This window comes from Rattus norvegicus, chromosome 15 (genome assembly GCF_021556685.1).
Source record: "Rattus norvegicus strain SHRSP/BbbUtx chromosome 15, alternate assembly SHRSP_T2T, whole genome shotgun sequence".
NCBI lineage: Eukaryota > Metazoa > Chordata > Mammalia > Rodentia > Muridae > Rattus > Rattus norvegicus.
Window position 1 is genome coordinate 34,303,393 of NC_141548.1, and position 15,494 is coordinate 34,318,886.

At 39.1% G+C, this 15,494-nt stretch overlaps 1 protein-coding gene across 1 annotated transcript in view; it reads left to right on the forward strand.

Annotated features, from left to right (window-relative positions):
* The window catches only part of Rnf17 (ring finger protein 17), a 138,014-nt gene that overhangs the window by 80,973 nt on the left and 41,547 nt on the right, over positions 1-15,494 (forward strand). Inside the window, exons 15-20 of the mRNA NM_001191685.1 lie at positions 813-1,003; positions 2,999-3,140; positions 6,557-6,710; positions 10,361-10,476; positions 12,319-12,436; positions 15,377-15,494. Of these exons, the coding sequence (NP_001178614.1) occupies positions 813-1,003; positions 2,999-3,140; positions 6,557-6,710; positions 10,361-10,476; positions 12,319-12,436; positions 15,377-15,494 (839 nt within the window). The remainder of the gene's footprint in view (positions 1-812; positions 1,004-2,998; positions 3,141-6,556; positions 6,711-10,360; positions 10,477-12,318; positions 12,437-15,376) is intronic.

Below are 15,494 nucleotides of genomic sequence, written 5' to 3' on the forward strand. Positions count from 1 at the left end.
CACCAAATTCTATCTCTTTTGTGTCCATTATTTAGTTTCTGTTGTACTGGGACAGTATTGTAGTCTTAAAGTATACATTCAGAATTGCCTTTTGAAATTCTGTAATTTAAGTGGAAAAGTCATATGCAACATACTTTTAAGTCATTATAATTTTCATTAATACTCGTTTTTAGCCAGGTGTGGTAATGTACATCTTTAATCCTAGCACTTGGGAGGCAAAGGCAAGTAGATTGCTATGAATTCAAGGCCAGCCTAGTCTACAAATCGAGTTCCAGGACAGCCAGGACTGTTCTACAGTGAATAGAACTGTCTTGGAAAACATAGATACACACACATATATACATACATATACACACACATATATACATATATATATAATTTTTAGATGTCCTTACCTTATATAATATGTATGAATGTTTTGCCTCCATGTCAGTAAGCATGTACCTGATGTCTGTGAAGGTGCCAGAGCCCCCTGGAACTAGAGTTACAAATGGTTATGACCCACCATCTGGGTGCTAAGAATCTTACCCCAATTGTAAGAGCAGCAAGCGTTCCATCCACACCACTGAGCCATTTCAATTTTCATGCTCTTCTAGAGTGACAAGCTTACAGGTATCTTAAGGTTGCATCCATATATTGTAGCATGCCTACATTGAACATATACAGACTGCTCTTGGTTTATGGCCTCAGCTCATTCCTAAATGCATAGGACTGGTTCAGTGCCTTTAAGTTGCAGGCCAGCTGATATACACACACTAACATTAAAGCTAATTATAAGTACTAACCACTTTAAAACTTTATTTTTCCCATAGAGTGAGGGCTGGGAAAAGGAGGCAAAAGTGGAATTTTTGAAAATGGTAAATAAGAAGGCTGTGTTAATGAAAGTTTTTGGAGAAGAAGATGATATCCTTATTGTAGATCTGCAGAAACCGCCAACAAATAAAATCAGCAGTGATATGCCTGTGTCTCTCAGAGATGCATTGGTTTTTATGGAACTAGCAAGGTAAGTAACTTGTTAAACTTAAATATTCAAGATTGAAGTTCTACAGGCTGGAGGATGGCTCAGGAGTTAGAGCACTGGTTGTTCTTGTAGAACACAAGTTTGGTTTCCAGTGCCACCCTCTATTCTCCTCAGACAACAGACACACGTGTGGCACGGATATTTACATGCAGGAAAAATATTTAGAAATACAGAGTAAAAGTAAATCTCTTTTGAAAGACTATAGCTATAAATAGGAAAAGAGAATTTGGAGGTTTTGTTGTTTTTATTTTGTATTTGAGACAGGGTTTCTCTTTGTGTAGCCCTGGTTGTCCTGGAACTCACTCAATAGACCAGAGTGACCCCAAATGTAGAGATCTACCTGACTCTGCTCCCAAATTCTGGGGTTAAAGATGTGTGCCACCGGGGTTGGGGATTTAGCTTAGTGGTAGAGCGCTTGCCTAGGAAGCGCAAGGCCCTGGGTTCGGTCCCCAGCTCCGAAAAAAAGAACCAAAAAAAAAAAAAAGATGTGTGCCACCACTGCCCAGTGAGAAGAAGAGTTGTAAAAATAATGGAATCTGGCCTGGGGATGTAGCTCACTTGTAGAGTGCCTGCCTGGCATGTGTAAAGCCTGGATTCAACCCCTAGCACGGTTGGAACCAGGCATGCACATTCCCGTAATCCTTGTACTCAGGGGGAAAGGCAGGAAGATTAGAAATACAAGGTCATCCTTGGCTGGATAGCAGGTTCAAAGCCAGGCTTGTCTATATGACACTTTGTTGTGAATGGTGATGATAAAAATTATAGGCTTGTGCTAGAGAGATTGCTCAGTGGTTAGGAACGTGTGCTGTTTTTATAGAAGACCCTGGTTCAGTTGCCAGCACCCACATGGTGGCTCAAAACCATCTGTAACTACATTCCAGGGTACCTGACTCTTTTCTTCTGGTGCCTGAGGACACCAGACATGCATTGTGTTGTATACACATGGATATAGACAAAACATTCATACACATAAAATCTAAAAATTATCATAAATGAGCTTTATCATGTCCTTGGTGGTTTCAAAACATTGTTGTCATGTTATCTAAGTATAGTTGTATATGAAAATTAAATTTAGTTTGCTTTTAGAAATAAAAAGTCATGGCAACTTTAAATAGAAGACTGAGGGAAATGGGTCAGTGGATAAAGTGCTTGCCACACCCATACTCAAGGGACTGAATTCTGATGCCCAGACCCAGAATAAAATAACCTCACAACACAAGCATCTAACCTCACTGCTCCTAGGGTGGGGTGGGAGGCAAAAGCAGTAGAACCTAGAGAAGCTCCACAGGCCAGCTAGCCTGACATACAGGGAAGAGGAAAGGAAATCTTATGTGAAACAAGGTGGAAAGCTAAGACCTGTACCTGAGGTTAAACTGTGACCTCCACTCATGTGCCATGAGCACCTTAATTTTCACACATATGCTACACACATTAGGGTAATTTGAAAATGTGTATAATTACTAAACATATTTGAAGTCCTGTAGGTTTCATAAAAAGCTATTACAGTTCCAGGAATTGTAATTTAGCTGTTTCTGACTTACATTATGTAGCCTTTGGAATGAGTTCATATCACTAAGTGATCCTAAGGTGACTTAAGTAGCTATGGAGACAGCAGAAGGTCCTAGCTAGTCTTATGTGACTCCAGAAATGGCCCACGTCGGTTTCCTTTAGAAAAGTAAAGGTAGAGCATTGAGAGTAGAAAGGGCCACAAAGATTCAACTGGTCTCCCCTCAGCACTACCATGGTCCACAGCAACCATGACATACATACCTCTGACCAGTTTCAGCTCCAGAGTGCTCTGGTACAAACTGGAGGGTTTATTACAGGGCTCCTATTCGTCCTGGCCTCCTAGGTAGAAACCATACCAAGTTGTAAGTTAGAGAAACATTGAAGATGGCATACTTTGGTAAATAAGTCAGTGTTGCACAAGCTTAAAACCTTCATAAGAATGAGTTAGCTTATTATGCTTTTAATTAGGTTTAGGTCACAATCACTGAGAAGTCACGGTGAAAACAATACAGCTTTATGCTATCGCCCACCCGCTTTGCCTGAAGAGATGACAGAAGTTTCAGTCATGGTTTGCCATATCAACAGCCCTACTGACTTCTATCTTCAGTTGGTAAGTGTGTACTTTCTTTAAAAGATTGTTTCATGTGGAAATGTGTAGCATAATGAATAAAGCTTAGTCAAGTCTTCTGTATATTTAAATTTCTTAGAAGCTGTAGCTATAAAAGGAAGTTCACAAGACTTACGGCAAAATAAAAATCTTCTACCAGTTAGTCAGTAATGGTAGAAAGGATAAGTATGTCCTTGTGTACGAGTGTCTCTTGCTTCCTCGTAGACAAGAGATTAGCAAAGCTAGTATCTAAGAACCATTATTACTAACTTCAAAGTGGAGTAAGCCTTCTGAGACTGAGACTGAATGTGTGGTTGATAAAGTAGTTTAGAGATCTAGTATAACAGCAGGCTTGTCATTGGCCTCTCACTGTGTTATATGAATTAGCTCATATATAAACCACATTCTCTCTGCGAAGTGATCACTAATGTCACAGAACTACTGTGGTTGGGGCTGAAGAACAACTCAGAGTTTAAGAGTACTGGGTGGTCCCACATGTTGACTCACTGCTGCCTGTAATTTCATTTCCATGGGATCTAATGCCCTCTTCTGGCCTTCCGTGGTATTACACATGCAAGTGGTACACAAGCATGCATGCAGGCAAAACACTTAGACACACGCAAATGCTGTGATAAAGATGCTACTGCCTCTGTTAGGTGGAGTCTGACCACATGGATAAAGCATCTTTTCGATAACCAATGGCTCTGAGTGCATACATCCGGGCTTGCACTGGGCCATGTTGCTTCAGAGCCTGTCACCTCCAATACAGCACCATCCTTTCTGGTTGCCTGAGTGATTAACGAAAGCTCATAACTTTGTAATAAACAGGACATGCATTTCTTTTTCTCCCAGTGCCTTTATGTTTTGGTAGATATGCATAATGTTCATTTACCATTTTAACATTTTTAATTATATTTTTTGAGAACTTCATAATTATTATATTTATACCATTTCCATTCCTCTCTCTTCCCACTCCTACTCATCCCTCGGTCTCCCGTGCCTTCTGAAATTCATGACCTCTTCTTATTTAATTGTTGTTACACACAAAAATACAGCCTGCCAAGTCCACTTGGTGGTGTTATATGTGTGAGATTTTATGAGTGCAGCTTGCCCCTCATATACTAGAAGGCACTATGTCAGGGCCGGTACCCAAGTCCTCTGTCTCTTACAATATTTCTGATTCCTCTTACACAATGTCCTCTGAACACTAGGTATAGGGATGATGTCGTAGGTATATTATCAATTGAAAGGTTGTTTGGAAAAACCATAGGAAAACATATTTTTGTTATTTTATATGTACAGGGATATATATAATTTGAATGAATTTATGCCACTTGGAATGAAAATATTCCTCTAAGAGCTATAAACTGTCTTAACAAAAATCCCAGTACTATGCATAGGAAACCTCCTTGGAGTTGTTGGTCAGGACTATAAGACAACCCTGTTTCAAAGAAAAGGGGATTTGTGAATTTACTGTATTCTTAAATAAAATAGGTTTCATTTATTAAACTTTAGGCTATTTGGTATGATCTGAACGTATTGTTTCTGAAGTTCCTTTACTTCCCTCTACCCTAATAAAGGACATTTGATTAGTTCTCCAAATGCCAGTCTTTAATGTTAAGAAATTCTGTTTCTTTGAGGCAAGATCTTGCTATTTGTCCTTGGCTGTCCTGGAACTCAGTACATGGACCAGGCTGGCCTCAAACTCATAGAGATCTGCCTGCCTCTGCTTCCTGAGTGCTGGGATTACAGGTGCACACCAACCCTGTTGCATTTTAGCTTGAGGGAATTACCAATTTATTTTAAAACTGCTAGGTAAATGATAAGGAAGTAGATATGTGTAACATCAAAGCTATCAGACTAATTAGTGAGCACAAGAAAAGATACTGCTGTTCGATAGGAGACATCAGAGTCACAGTCACAATTATGCATTAATGTTAGCGTTCTGGTAGTGTCTCTCTCTTCAGTATTGTATCTTCCAGTGTGTTAGAGAATTGTGAGTCACACAAAATCACCAGCAAAAGGTTAGCAAAACAGGGCTGGCTGCAGGATAACCAACCCTGTGGCTGTAGTGACTTTGCAGGAAGTACAGCAAGTACACGCTGCTCAGAGGAGGAATAGTAGTAGTACAGGAGTGCTGGCAAGATGGCTCGCTCACCACAGCAGACAGCCCGAGACGGGTCCAGGAAGCCACATGATAAAACCTGAGACCTGACCTCTGCAAGCTGTCCAGCTCCACAGGGTTGGTATAAGGATGCGGCCACATGAACCCAGAAGGTGGAAAATTCTGTGGAAAAAGAGGCTTTGATGTTTTGGTTTGTTCTGTAATCGTGCACATGTGTATATCAGAGGACAACTTGCCAAAATTGGTGCTCTCCCACAACCGTGTGGATTCCAGAAAACTCAGGTTGACAGCAAGGTTTCAGGCTTGTCAGACAGCACCTCTGCCTACCAAGCCATCTCACTGGTCCAGAAGAGGGTTTATTTTTTTAAGATTCATTTTTTATTATTTTAATTTTGTAAGTACAAGTGATGGGGGAGGCCAGAGACTATAGATCCTTCTGGGGCTGGAAGTTGAGGTGATTGTGAGCCACTTGACATGATTGCTGGGACAGAACGTGGGGCCTCTACAAGAGCAAATGCACTCTTAACCACTGAGCCATCTGTCCAATTCCGACTCTGAAAAGGTTATTTTGAAAAGATGGCTGTGCTAACTTACAGTTAGCTTATGAATTCTAGAGATAGAAGCAGAAAAATAATATAATCTTGGCTTGCATAATCATTCCGATGAGTTAGCGAAAACTAAATATTACTTTGAAACATTTACTGAAGCAAAATGAGAGCTGTTGGGAGAATGGTGGTCATGAAATTGTGCATTCAGTGGGCTGGAGGGGTGGCTCAGTTGCTAAGAGCATTGGCTGCTTTCCAGAGGACCTGGGTTTCTTTTCCAGCACCTACCTCCATAGTGGCCCACAACCATCTGGAACACTAATTCCAGGAGAGTCTAATGCCCTCTTCTGTCCCCATAGGTATCATGCCTGCACATGGTGACAGACATACATACAAGCACATACCCATGCACATAAAGTAAGAATAAATCTTTACACTTTATATATAGAATGACTATGTTTTCTAAACACTAAAGTTTAGAGTATATGTGTACACAGACATACTCTAGATGAATGTACAGTAAGTTACCCGTTGAATGGGATTTTAGTTTTGTGTAAATCTACACATACTAATTTTATACTGATTCTGAATGAAATAGGTCCAAAATAAACCTATATAACACCCAATTAATCTATATCTAGTATCAGCTTTTTAATGTTTATGAATTTCTGAGCAGTATTTATAATAAATTCAACATTCGAACTTCCATTTTCTATTAAGCTACAGTGTCATGTCCCTTTCTTCCTCAGATGGAGAACCTGGACTTTTTATCTCTTTTAAAAACAATTGAGGAATTCTATAAAGGTGAAGATGGAGAAAATCTGGAAATCCTTTGTCCTCTTCAGAATCAAGCCTGTGTAGCTAAATTTGAAGATGGAATTTGGTATCGTGCAAAAGTGATCGGTAGGAACGTGCATGTTATTTCCACAGGGAAATGTGCATCACCATCTGAACCGTTAGGAAGTAAATCATGGAGGTGTTACCTGCCCTTACCAAGTGCCCTGTCATTTGTCTTTAGAAGGCATGGTAACTTTAGAAGGTCCGGCTACTTGAATTTGATTTTCTTGATTAGAAATGGTTGACACTGGGACACTGGCGAGAAAACCAATAGAGGGTGAGAGCAGCAAAGCCCATTCTGAACGTTGGCTGCCTCTGCCCTCATCTGTTTCTTGCTGTTTTTTATTAGCTTGTTTGTTACAATGCAAATCTCTTAGTTTCCTTTCTGAATTACCACATCCCTCTTTCCTCGGGAATTGCTTTATTATTTAATTTTTCCTGTCTTACTGAACATTTTCTACACTCTACTCAAGTAATTGAGTTCAGTTAAAAAGTAATAGAATTAGAGCCAGGCATGATGGGATTGCAGCATTACACCTGTAATGCCAGCACTGAGGAAGCAGAAGCAGGAGAATCATTTCAAAGTCATCCTCAGCTACATCACAAAGTCAAGGCTAGTCCAAACTGTTTGGATGTGTGTGTGTGTGTGTGTGTGTGTGTGTGTGTGTGTGTGTGTGTGTGTGTGTATCTATCTCAGAAACAACAAAATTACTGCAATGACATGATCTGAAACTTAAAGGAAAGGCAGTGCGTGGTCTGCCTGTAGTCCCAGCTGCTAGGGAAGCTGGGGCAGAAGGTCCAGGGTCTGAGTGGCTTACACAACGCCATCTCAAACCAATCTGTGGATGTAGCTAAACAGCAGAGCATTGGCCGAGTATGTGTCAGACCTTTGCTTCAATTTCCAAAGCCACAAAAATAATACATATAAACAAATAAGGGTTGGAGGTTAGAGAGTTCTGAAAAGGAGGTATTGGCAACAAATCATGTGTGGTTGCTCTTGACCTATGGCTATGAAATAACAAGATATGAAGCCATTGGGTTTTGGAAGTTAGACACACCATAGGCAGTTTTGCCCAGTGTATTATGGTCTGGGTTTTTGTTTGGTTTGGTTTGGTTTTACCTCAGAAAACTTATGCTAAGACTTGATCCTCAGTGCAACAGTATTGGAAGGTAGAGCCTAATGGGAGATTTTGGGTTCGTGAGAGCAGTTTTTCTTGGAAGAGTGAACTTTGCTCTGGATTAATTACCAAGGGAGTGGGTGGTTTCAAAGCAAGGCTGCCTCTCACTGCCTCTTTAGCATACACCCACTTGCCCTTCCATTTCACCGTGAGTTGAAAGTCCCATCAGAAACCAAGTAAGAAAAGTAGCCATGTGCCAGCCACGGTGCTGAATTTCTTGACTATTCGCATGTGTATTTTCTACATTCTCCTTAAGTCAAACAATTAGATTTAATTTACAAAGTAATAAAATTAGAACTGTGCATGGTACTACATAGACTATTATCCCAACACTTGGGAGCTGGAGCCTCTCAAACAGTGAGCTACTACACATACCACTGTGTTTACAGGGTACATGACAGTTCGTTATATAGCAAGAGAAAGATGGGCTAGGTCCCGTTTGATTTCAGTGTCTGTAGGTATGAGCCTCTTTATTAAAAGGATTGAGTTTAGTTTGGCAATGTTTAAAATGTTGTCTCATTAACCTGAGAACCTAACTAGCTACTACTAAAACAAAGTTTCAAATCCTTTATGAAAATTACGTAGTCTTCCATATTAAGTTTCCTATCCTGTCGTCAGTGGTTTTAATTCAGTTAGTAGTTCATGCCTTAAGCTGGCTAAGCCTTTTTCAGATACGATTCTTTTGAATGTCTTTGTATTGCTATAAGGAAGCATCACAGACTGCGTTGGTTATAGGCAGTAGAAATACTGCTCACACTTCTGGAGTCTCAGAAGTCTGAGGTCAAGGCATGGAGTGGGGAGGTTCTGGTCTCCCTTCTTCTAAGAGTTAACCTCTGTTGCATTGTTCATTCAGACAGCGCAGATGCCATTTCCTTAACTGGCAGGAGGATAAGAATGAGTCAGTGTTCCTTCCACTCAAACATTTTACACGAGCATCTAGTCCCATTCACTAGAGCAGAGACTTAATGGCTCAGCCACCTCTCTTGTTGCATTGGGGTTAAGCTTCAATGTGATTTGGGAGGGAACAAAACTAAACATTAGAAGTAAAAATACTAGTCCAATTATCTTAAATACATGTGGAATAAATGAAACCTTTTATATCTGTTAAGTATTGGCAACTACTTTTAACATTAGGATTACTGGCTTCAAGTTATTGATTTATTGAACAGTGGGGCTCTTCAAGGACTGACACTGGAGAAAATCTCAGTTAGTCTTCATGGCGACTTTGAGGGTTAAAATGAAAATCTACGTCTGACTCAGCTGCTCTGTCTTCTTGCGTACTCCTTAGCGCTACTGAATGTCACACTGAGGACTACGTAAAAACTGGTTTGTTTGGTTCAGTTTGATTTTCTAGCATCTGTTACATTTACAGACTCATCTCCTTCTCAAATAAAGTTACTTTTTAATTCTTGAAACTGGATGGTTTTGTTTTTGCTTTGTTTGTCATTTCTTATAATCTTTAATGCTCCTCTTAAGGCCCCAGTTGCAGGTACTATTATACATCCATTTGTTTCTCTGAGAGATATTTTAGATCTTAGGCATTTTATAGCTCCTTGGTCTTCTCTCCATGCTTGTTTCACTATTTTAGAGTTCCATGTCCCTGCTAAGCTATAGACCCTAATTCTAGATTGTTCTTATGCCAGTTTTTCATTACATTATTTACTTTTAATTTATGTATTTTCCTAAGATAGCAGAAGTTTCATATGATTAAGCCTTTAGGATATTCCCAGTGTTGATGTAGTTGTAAACCATGGAGTCCTCCTTCCATGTTTCCAACTGTAGTCCTTAGTCTGCAGGATTGCGGCGCATCTGTTGTTCCAGAACTCATTTCTCCTGGCAAGACCTTCATTCCTCTCCTGTATTAGAGCCCTGTTTTCTGGATCCTGTGTCCATCACTTTAGTTTCCTTCTCTGTTTTGGTTGTACTGTCCTACATTGATTTCCTCAGAAAAGGGAGAGAATAAGAGGTAAATATGAGCCTGCCTGCCTACTGGCTCTGTTTTCATTTGATAATTTGGGTAAAGGGAAAAAATGCTGTTGGTTAAGTTTCATACTGTAGCTTTTTATAGTTTAAACTACATCTCAGTCAGAATCTTGAAGAAGGATAAAAATAGTAGTGCTGGAACAATTGGAAATTCCAGCCTAGGGATTCATATAGGAAACTGGGAGATTTCCCACATTCTCGCCTTAGACCTATGATAACAGGCACCATCTCAGCTCTCACGGATGCTTACTACCCCGGAACTAACCAGTGCTGTGCCACCTGCTTCTGCTTTTCCAGTCAGTAATGTCCGTTGCTTCCTCTGTTGGGAACACTGTGTTACTGCACCAGTCTTTCAGTTTTGAAATGATAAAACAAATTTCATAGCCCTGTATGTATGCTGAAGAGATATAAAGTCTGGACCATCCATTTGCGGTTATTTCATAAAAGTCAGTTTATTCTTATTCAAGTTTCTGTATAATTGAACTTCCCAAAGGAAGAACAGACTAACAGAGAGGCCTGTTAAATCTGTGATTCTTGATTTCATAACTTTTTAAGGATTGCCTGGACATCGAGAAGTAGAAGTTAAATATGTGGACTTTGGTAATACTGCAAAAATAACACTTAAAGATATGCGGAAAATAAAGGATGAGTTTTTGGAACCTCCAGAGAAGGTAATTTACCTGTTACAAACACTACAACTAGAATATTAGCCCTCATAGAAATCATTTTCTACATAGAAATGTCATGTTAATGACATTTTTGTCTATAAATAATGCCTGATACAAGGACTATAGACAGTGTTACTTTATAGATAAAAATACTCTTGAAGAAACACTGTGTAGGCCTAAAAGGTAGAGCTCTTGCCTAGCATGTACAAGGCCCTGGGTTCAGTCCCATGGTGTGTAGTAATAATAATACAGTGCCAAATAAACATTAATATTTAGTAAATGTGTATTTTGGTCATAAGTATTTACTGGTATATAACTTTTCATTCATCGTTATGAGCTCATGTCATGTGCTAAGAGTTTCAGTTTTGTGACATATTGAGTTATAATACTTATCTCAGAAGTACTTCAACTGTTGTTTAATTTTGTGTAGATAGCCAAATAGAGAAATGTGGGAGACTATGTAAAATACTTAACCGTATGATCTCAGTGGAGTGGGATAAGACAGAGGCTTATTTCTAGCTTATCTTTTCTTGTTATTTAAACTTCTACTAAAATGCCATTTTTAAAGATTTTTGTCACTTTTAAAAGTGCATTATATCTTATTTTTACTTTGCATGTGTGTGTGCACATACACAGCATGTCACAGTACTCATGTAGTCAAAGAGACAACTTGTGGAAATTGGTTTTTTCCTTCCATCATGTGGGCCCCAGGCATGGGACTCGGATTTTCTGACTTGGAAGCATTTCCCTTTACCTGTGGAGCCATCTTGCCAATTATAAAAAGAAACTAGAAAATGCCGATGAGCAAAATCAGTGGGGCCAGAGAGATGACTTCATTATTAAGAGCACTGGCTGTTCTTCCAAGGACCCAGGTTTGATTGCTAGCACCCAGCTGGTGGCTCACAGCCATTTGTAACTCCAGTTGCAGAGCCCCTAATGCCCTCTGTGGTGTCTGTGGGCACCGAGAGTTCAGGACTGCATGTGATGCACAAATATACAGAAGAACACTCACGTGCACTACACAAATAAATGGATATCGTATGATATATTTAATACTAACCAGGCATGGTGACACACACCTTTAATCTCAGTATCCAGGACACAAAGGCAGACAGATCTCTGTGAGTTCAAGACCAGCTTGGTCTACATACCAAATTTTGTACTAGCCAAGTTACATGGAGGACCCTGTCTCAAAAAACAAAACAAAAATACTGAGTGTTTTTACTTTATGTTCTTGAAGGATATGTCATTTATGGTGTTTTGTTTTGAGACAGACATTTACTGCCATCCTCTGTAGCTCTGGCTGGCCTGGAACTTGCCATGTAGACCAGACGGCCTCAAATTCACAAGAGATCCCCCTACCTCTGCTTCCCAGGTTCTGGGATTAAAGCAGTGAGCTACCAGGTTTGGTCATCTTTCACATTCTTAGCAGTTGTAGAATGAATATAAATTGTCCTGTCTCTCTGTATGTCTGCCTTTACAATATATCATAAATGACTTTTAAATGAATGCTTACTATTCTTGTATATGAATTGCAACAATTTCAACCAAATTGCTAATTCCAATAACTTTTGGTTATGAAGTTATTTCATGGGTACTTTATGCACTTGATGATTCCTAAGTAGTTTGAATTAGACAGTTTATTGATTTTGAGGATTTTACTTGATTTGTTTGGAGGCTTTCTTTCTTTGAAGCTCTGGAGTTAGAACCTAGGACCTCAGGCTTGCTTTTCCAGTGCAGTACTAACCAGGCTGTGTAAACGTTAGCTTTCTACACTTACATAAAACTTTAAAGTAACTAGAAATTAAGTTTATATTCTTAATGATGGAATTTTGTTTGATACAGGCAATTAAATGTAAACTGGCATTTATTGAACCAAGTAAAAGATCACACTGGTCCAAAAAGGCTAAAGAAAAATTTGAAGAAAAGACTCAAGATAAATTTGTGACATGTTCTGTTATTAGTAAGATATTTCTATTTTTCTCTATTATTGTTATTGTTATTATCATCTAAATAAGATTAACATTATTTAACAATGATCATATCTTAGAGCAAATTCAATGCACCTTGAGAAATAACATTCATTGAGAATTAGGATTGGGGGATTTTATCTCCTGTAAGCCTTACAGACAAAGCACACCAGACCAAAAAAACATAGCATTAAAGACTAAAATCATCCTTACGGCAGATATAATGGTTTGTACCTGTAGTCTCTGCAACTTGGGAGGCTGAGAATCACTGGGGCCCAGGAACTTGAGGTCAACTCAACAACATAGCCAAGCTCCATTAAAACAGTGAAACCATCAAGTCACCTTCACTGTGGCCCCTTGCAAACCTAAAGCCAGAAATTAGCTTGCTTGTCTGCATTTGCAGAATCTAAAGTTTAGTCTTAGGCAACTGAACGGAGACAGAACATGGTTGGTAAATAGCTTTTGTTTGCTTGCTTGCTTGCTTGCTTGCCTGTTTTTCTCTCCTTTATTTGTCCTAAGTGAATTCAGTTGTAGAGTCTCTCCACATTTTGAGAAAAGATATACCAGTTTTGGAAGTGCTCAGGTCTAAAACCCTGGTTGACCACTAACCCACAGTTTTCTAACACACACATGTTCTGAAAATCAAAGGTTGATTGTCTGAGTCTGATTTGAATTGTTAGGATGATAATCCTTTTTCTGGAAGCCTTATTGGAAAGCCTTTATCTCCTTTACAGTAAGCACACATCCTACCTCAAGATAGTAATGTGTGTGAACGCTTGCCCCATACTCCATTATGGTATTCATTGTATACAGTGTTTGTGCCTTCCTCAACTTGAAGAATTCTGAATCTCCAAACATCTGGCCCTAAAGGTTGTCAATAAGGAGATGGGAATCTTGGATAGAAACACACTCGTGCACGCGCGCGCGCACACACACACACACACACAAGAAAAAACTTAATATGTACATTCCTATGCAAATTTTATCTTTACCAACTAACATCTGCCAGAGTTGGGTTCAGTGAGTTCTAGTGTACAAGATGCATAGGCCATATTTATTTAGAGAGGATTTATAGCTGCTTCCCAATTCTGTCACATTATCATTAGATGAACCCAACTAGCATAAGAGGAGTCTACTGTGTACAGAGAAGAAAGAGAGCTGAGATGGACCACTGAAGGTTGAATAGCTTAAAAAATGATGCAGTGTCTATGATAACTTTGTTTTCATAAGAAATTTTCAAAAATATTCAGTTGAAGAGTAAAATAATTACAGAAATTGCATCCTTGGTCTGTAGAATTTTTACATCTGGCTTCTCTGAGATAAACAACAAAGTCCTTGAACGAATCCCTCTGAATTTGAAACAACTTTAATCTGATTAGCTGCTGCTCAACCTTTGTGTACAAAAACTTTGAGTTTAGCAGCTTTCTTCAGTACTACTCCATGGAAATACAGGGCATTTGTTTATCTTTATTACATGGGTTTGTTAGCAGGGGGGATAAGGCACATGCATGGACATCAGAGGAAAACTTACACCTTCCTTCCACCATGTGAGTCCCAAGAATCAAACTCAGGTCATGAGGCTAGGCAGTAGGTAGCTTGTCCCTCCCTCTCAACCCACCTCCCAGCTATCATGCTGGCCCTTGGATTTCTTTTTTAATTACTCTCTTTTTCATTTAATCATGTGTTAATACCAGTGATAGCCACCACTAATTATACCATAGTTGTTAACTAGGATAATTTGATTTAAGGAGTGCCAAAGGGTCCTGCACAACCCAGCCACTACCCACCACCACCTCCACTTCGTCCCTGTTTGCTTGTGAGCTGATGACATTGGGACTGTAGAACAGCCACGGCCGAGAAGGTAGCTCTCCAGCAGTGTGGATTCCCAGCTCATGGAGCAGGGAGCGTGGAGGAAATCCAGGGTGGCAATAAAGAATGGCTTGGAATGTTAGCCCTGTGGCATTTAAAGAACTGTGTACGAAGTAGGAGGGTCAGGGTAGCAAGACTCACCACTGCTTAGCCATCTGTTTATAGATAATTTCCATGAGACATTGAACAGTACCCCGAAATGATATTTCATTTGTTGAAAACAGTTTTCTAATATGTATTCTTAAACTATATAATATGTTACTGCTGGCAATTGGTTATCTTTTTATTGAATATCATTCCAATTAGCAACTACCAACTGCTGTTAATTTTGCAAAAGGTATAGTCATACATTGTCAGTATATGCTGGAAGTGGTGTTCTTACAGGCTGGAGAGAGGGCTCAGCAGTTAGCAAATAGATCTTCCTGAAGAAATGTGTTTACTTGTTCAGAACCTTACTAAGCAAGTTCCTTGCTATATACTATTAAGAAATAATTTCACCCTCAATTAACTCCTAGTTTAGATACAAAAAGGCAGTTTTCTCAGAGAAAAATTAGTTTGGCCTAAATAAACAAAAGTAACTGAAAAAATACTAGTTATTTGAGACTTCTAGATTTTTGTTTGTTTTAAAATCTTTATTAGCATTAAAACTATAAATCATCCAAAATAATCACTGGCCTAAGTTAATTTTCACTTACTTTTGTTCTTTTATTCTCCATAAAGCAATACATGAATATACAACAATATTTCTTCCTTTGAAAATATATTAATTTATAGTTTATGAATCCAAAACTTTAAACTGCTTTTGGTTCATTATAGAAAAAAATAGCACATTATAACTAAAAACGTATAGTACTCTATATGCTGTCCATTTGGGTAACTATTGGCAACCTCTATGGCTTCAGAATACTGCTCTAACTCCTAGGGAAACTAGCATTATTCAGCCAGAAATTTTACACATGGAAAAGTCATAAGTTGCTTCCAGTTTTTAAAAAACAAGTTTGCTGATATGTACAACTGTCAGTGTATATCTTTCCTTTCCCAAACTAGTCTTCATGGTTTCACAGAGATCCTGGAAAACGGTGTGCTCTTGGTTGAGCTTTTCGATTCCCGAGCTCCTGGAACAAGCGCTGTTAGCATTAATGAGCAGCTTGTGAAAGAAGGCCTAGCATCTTATGAAGCAGG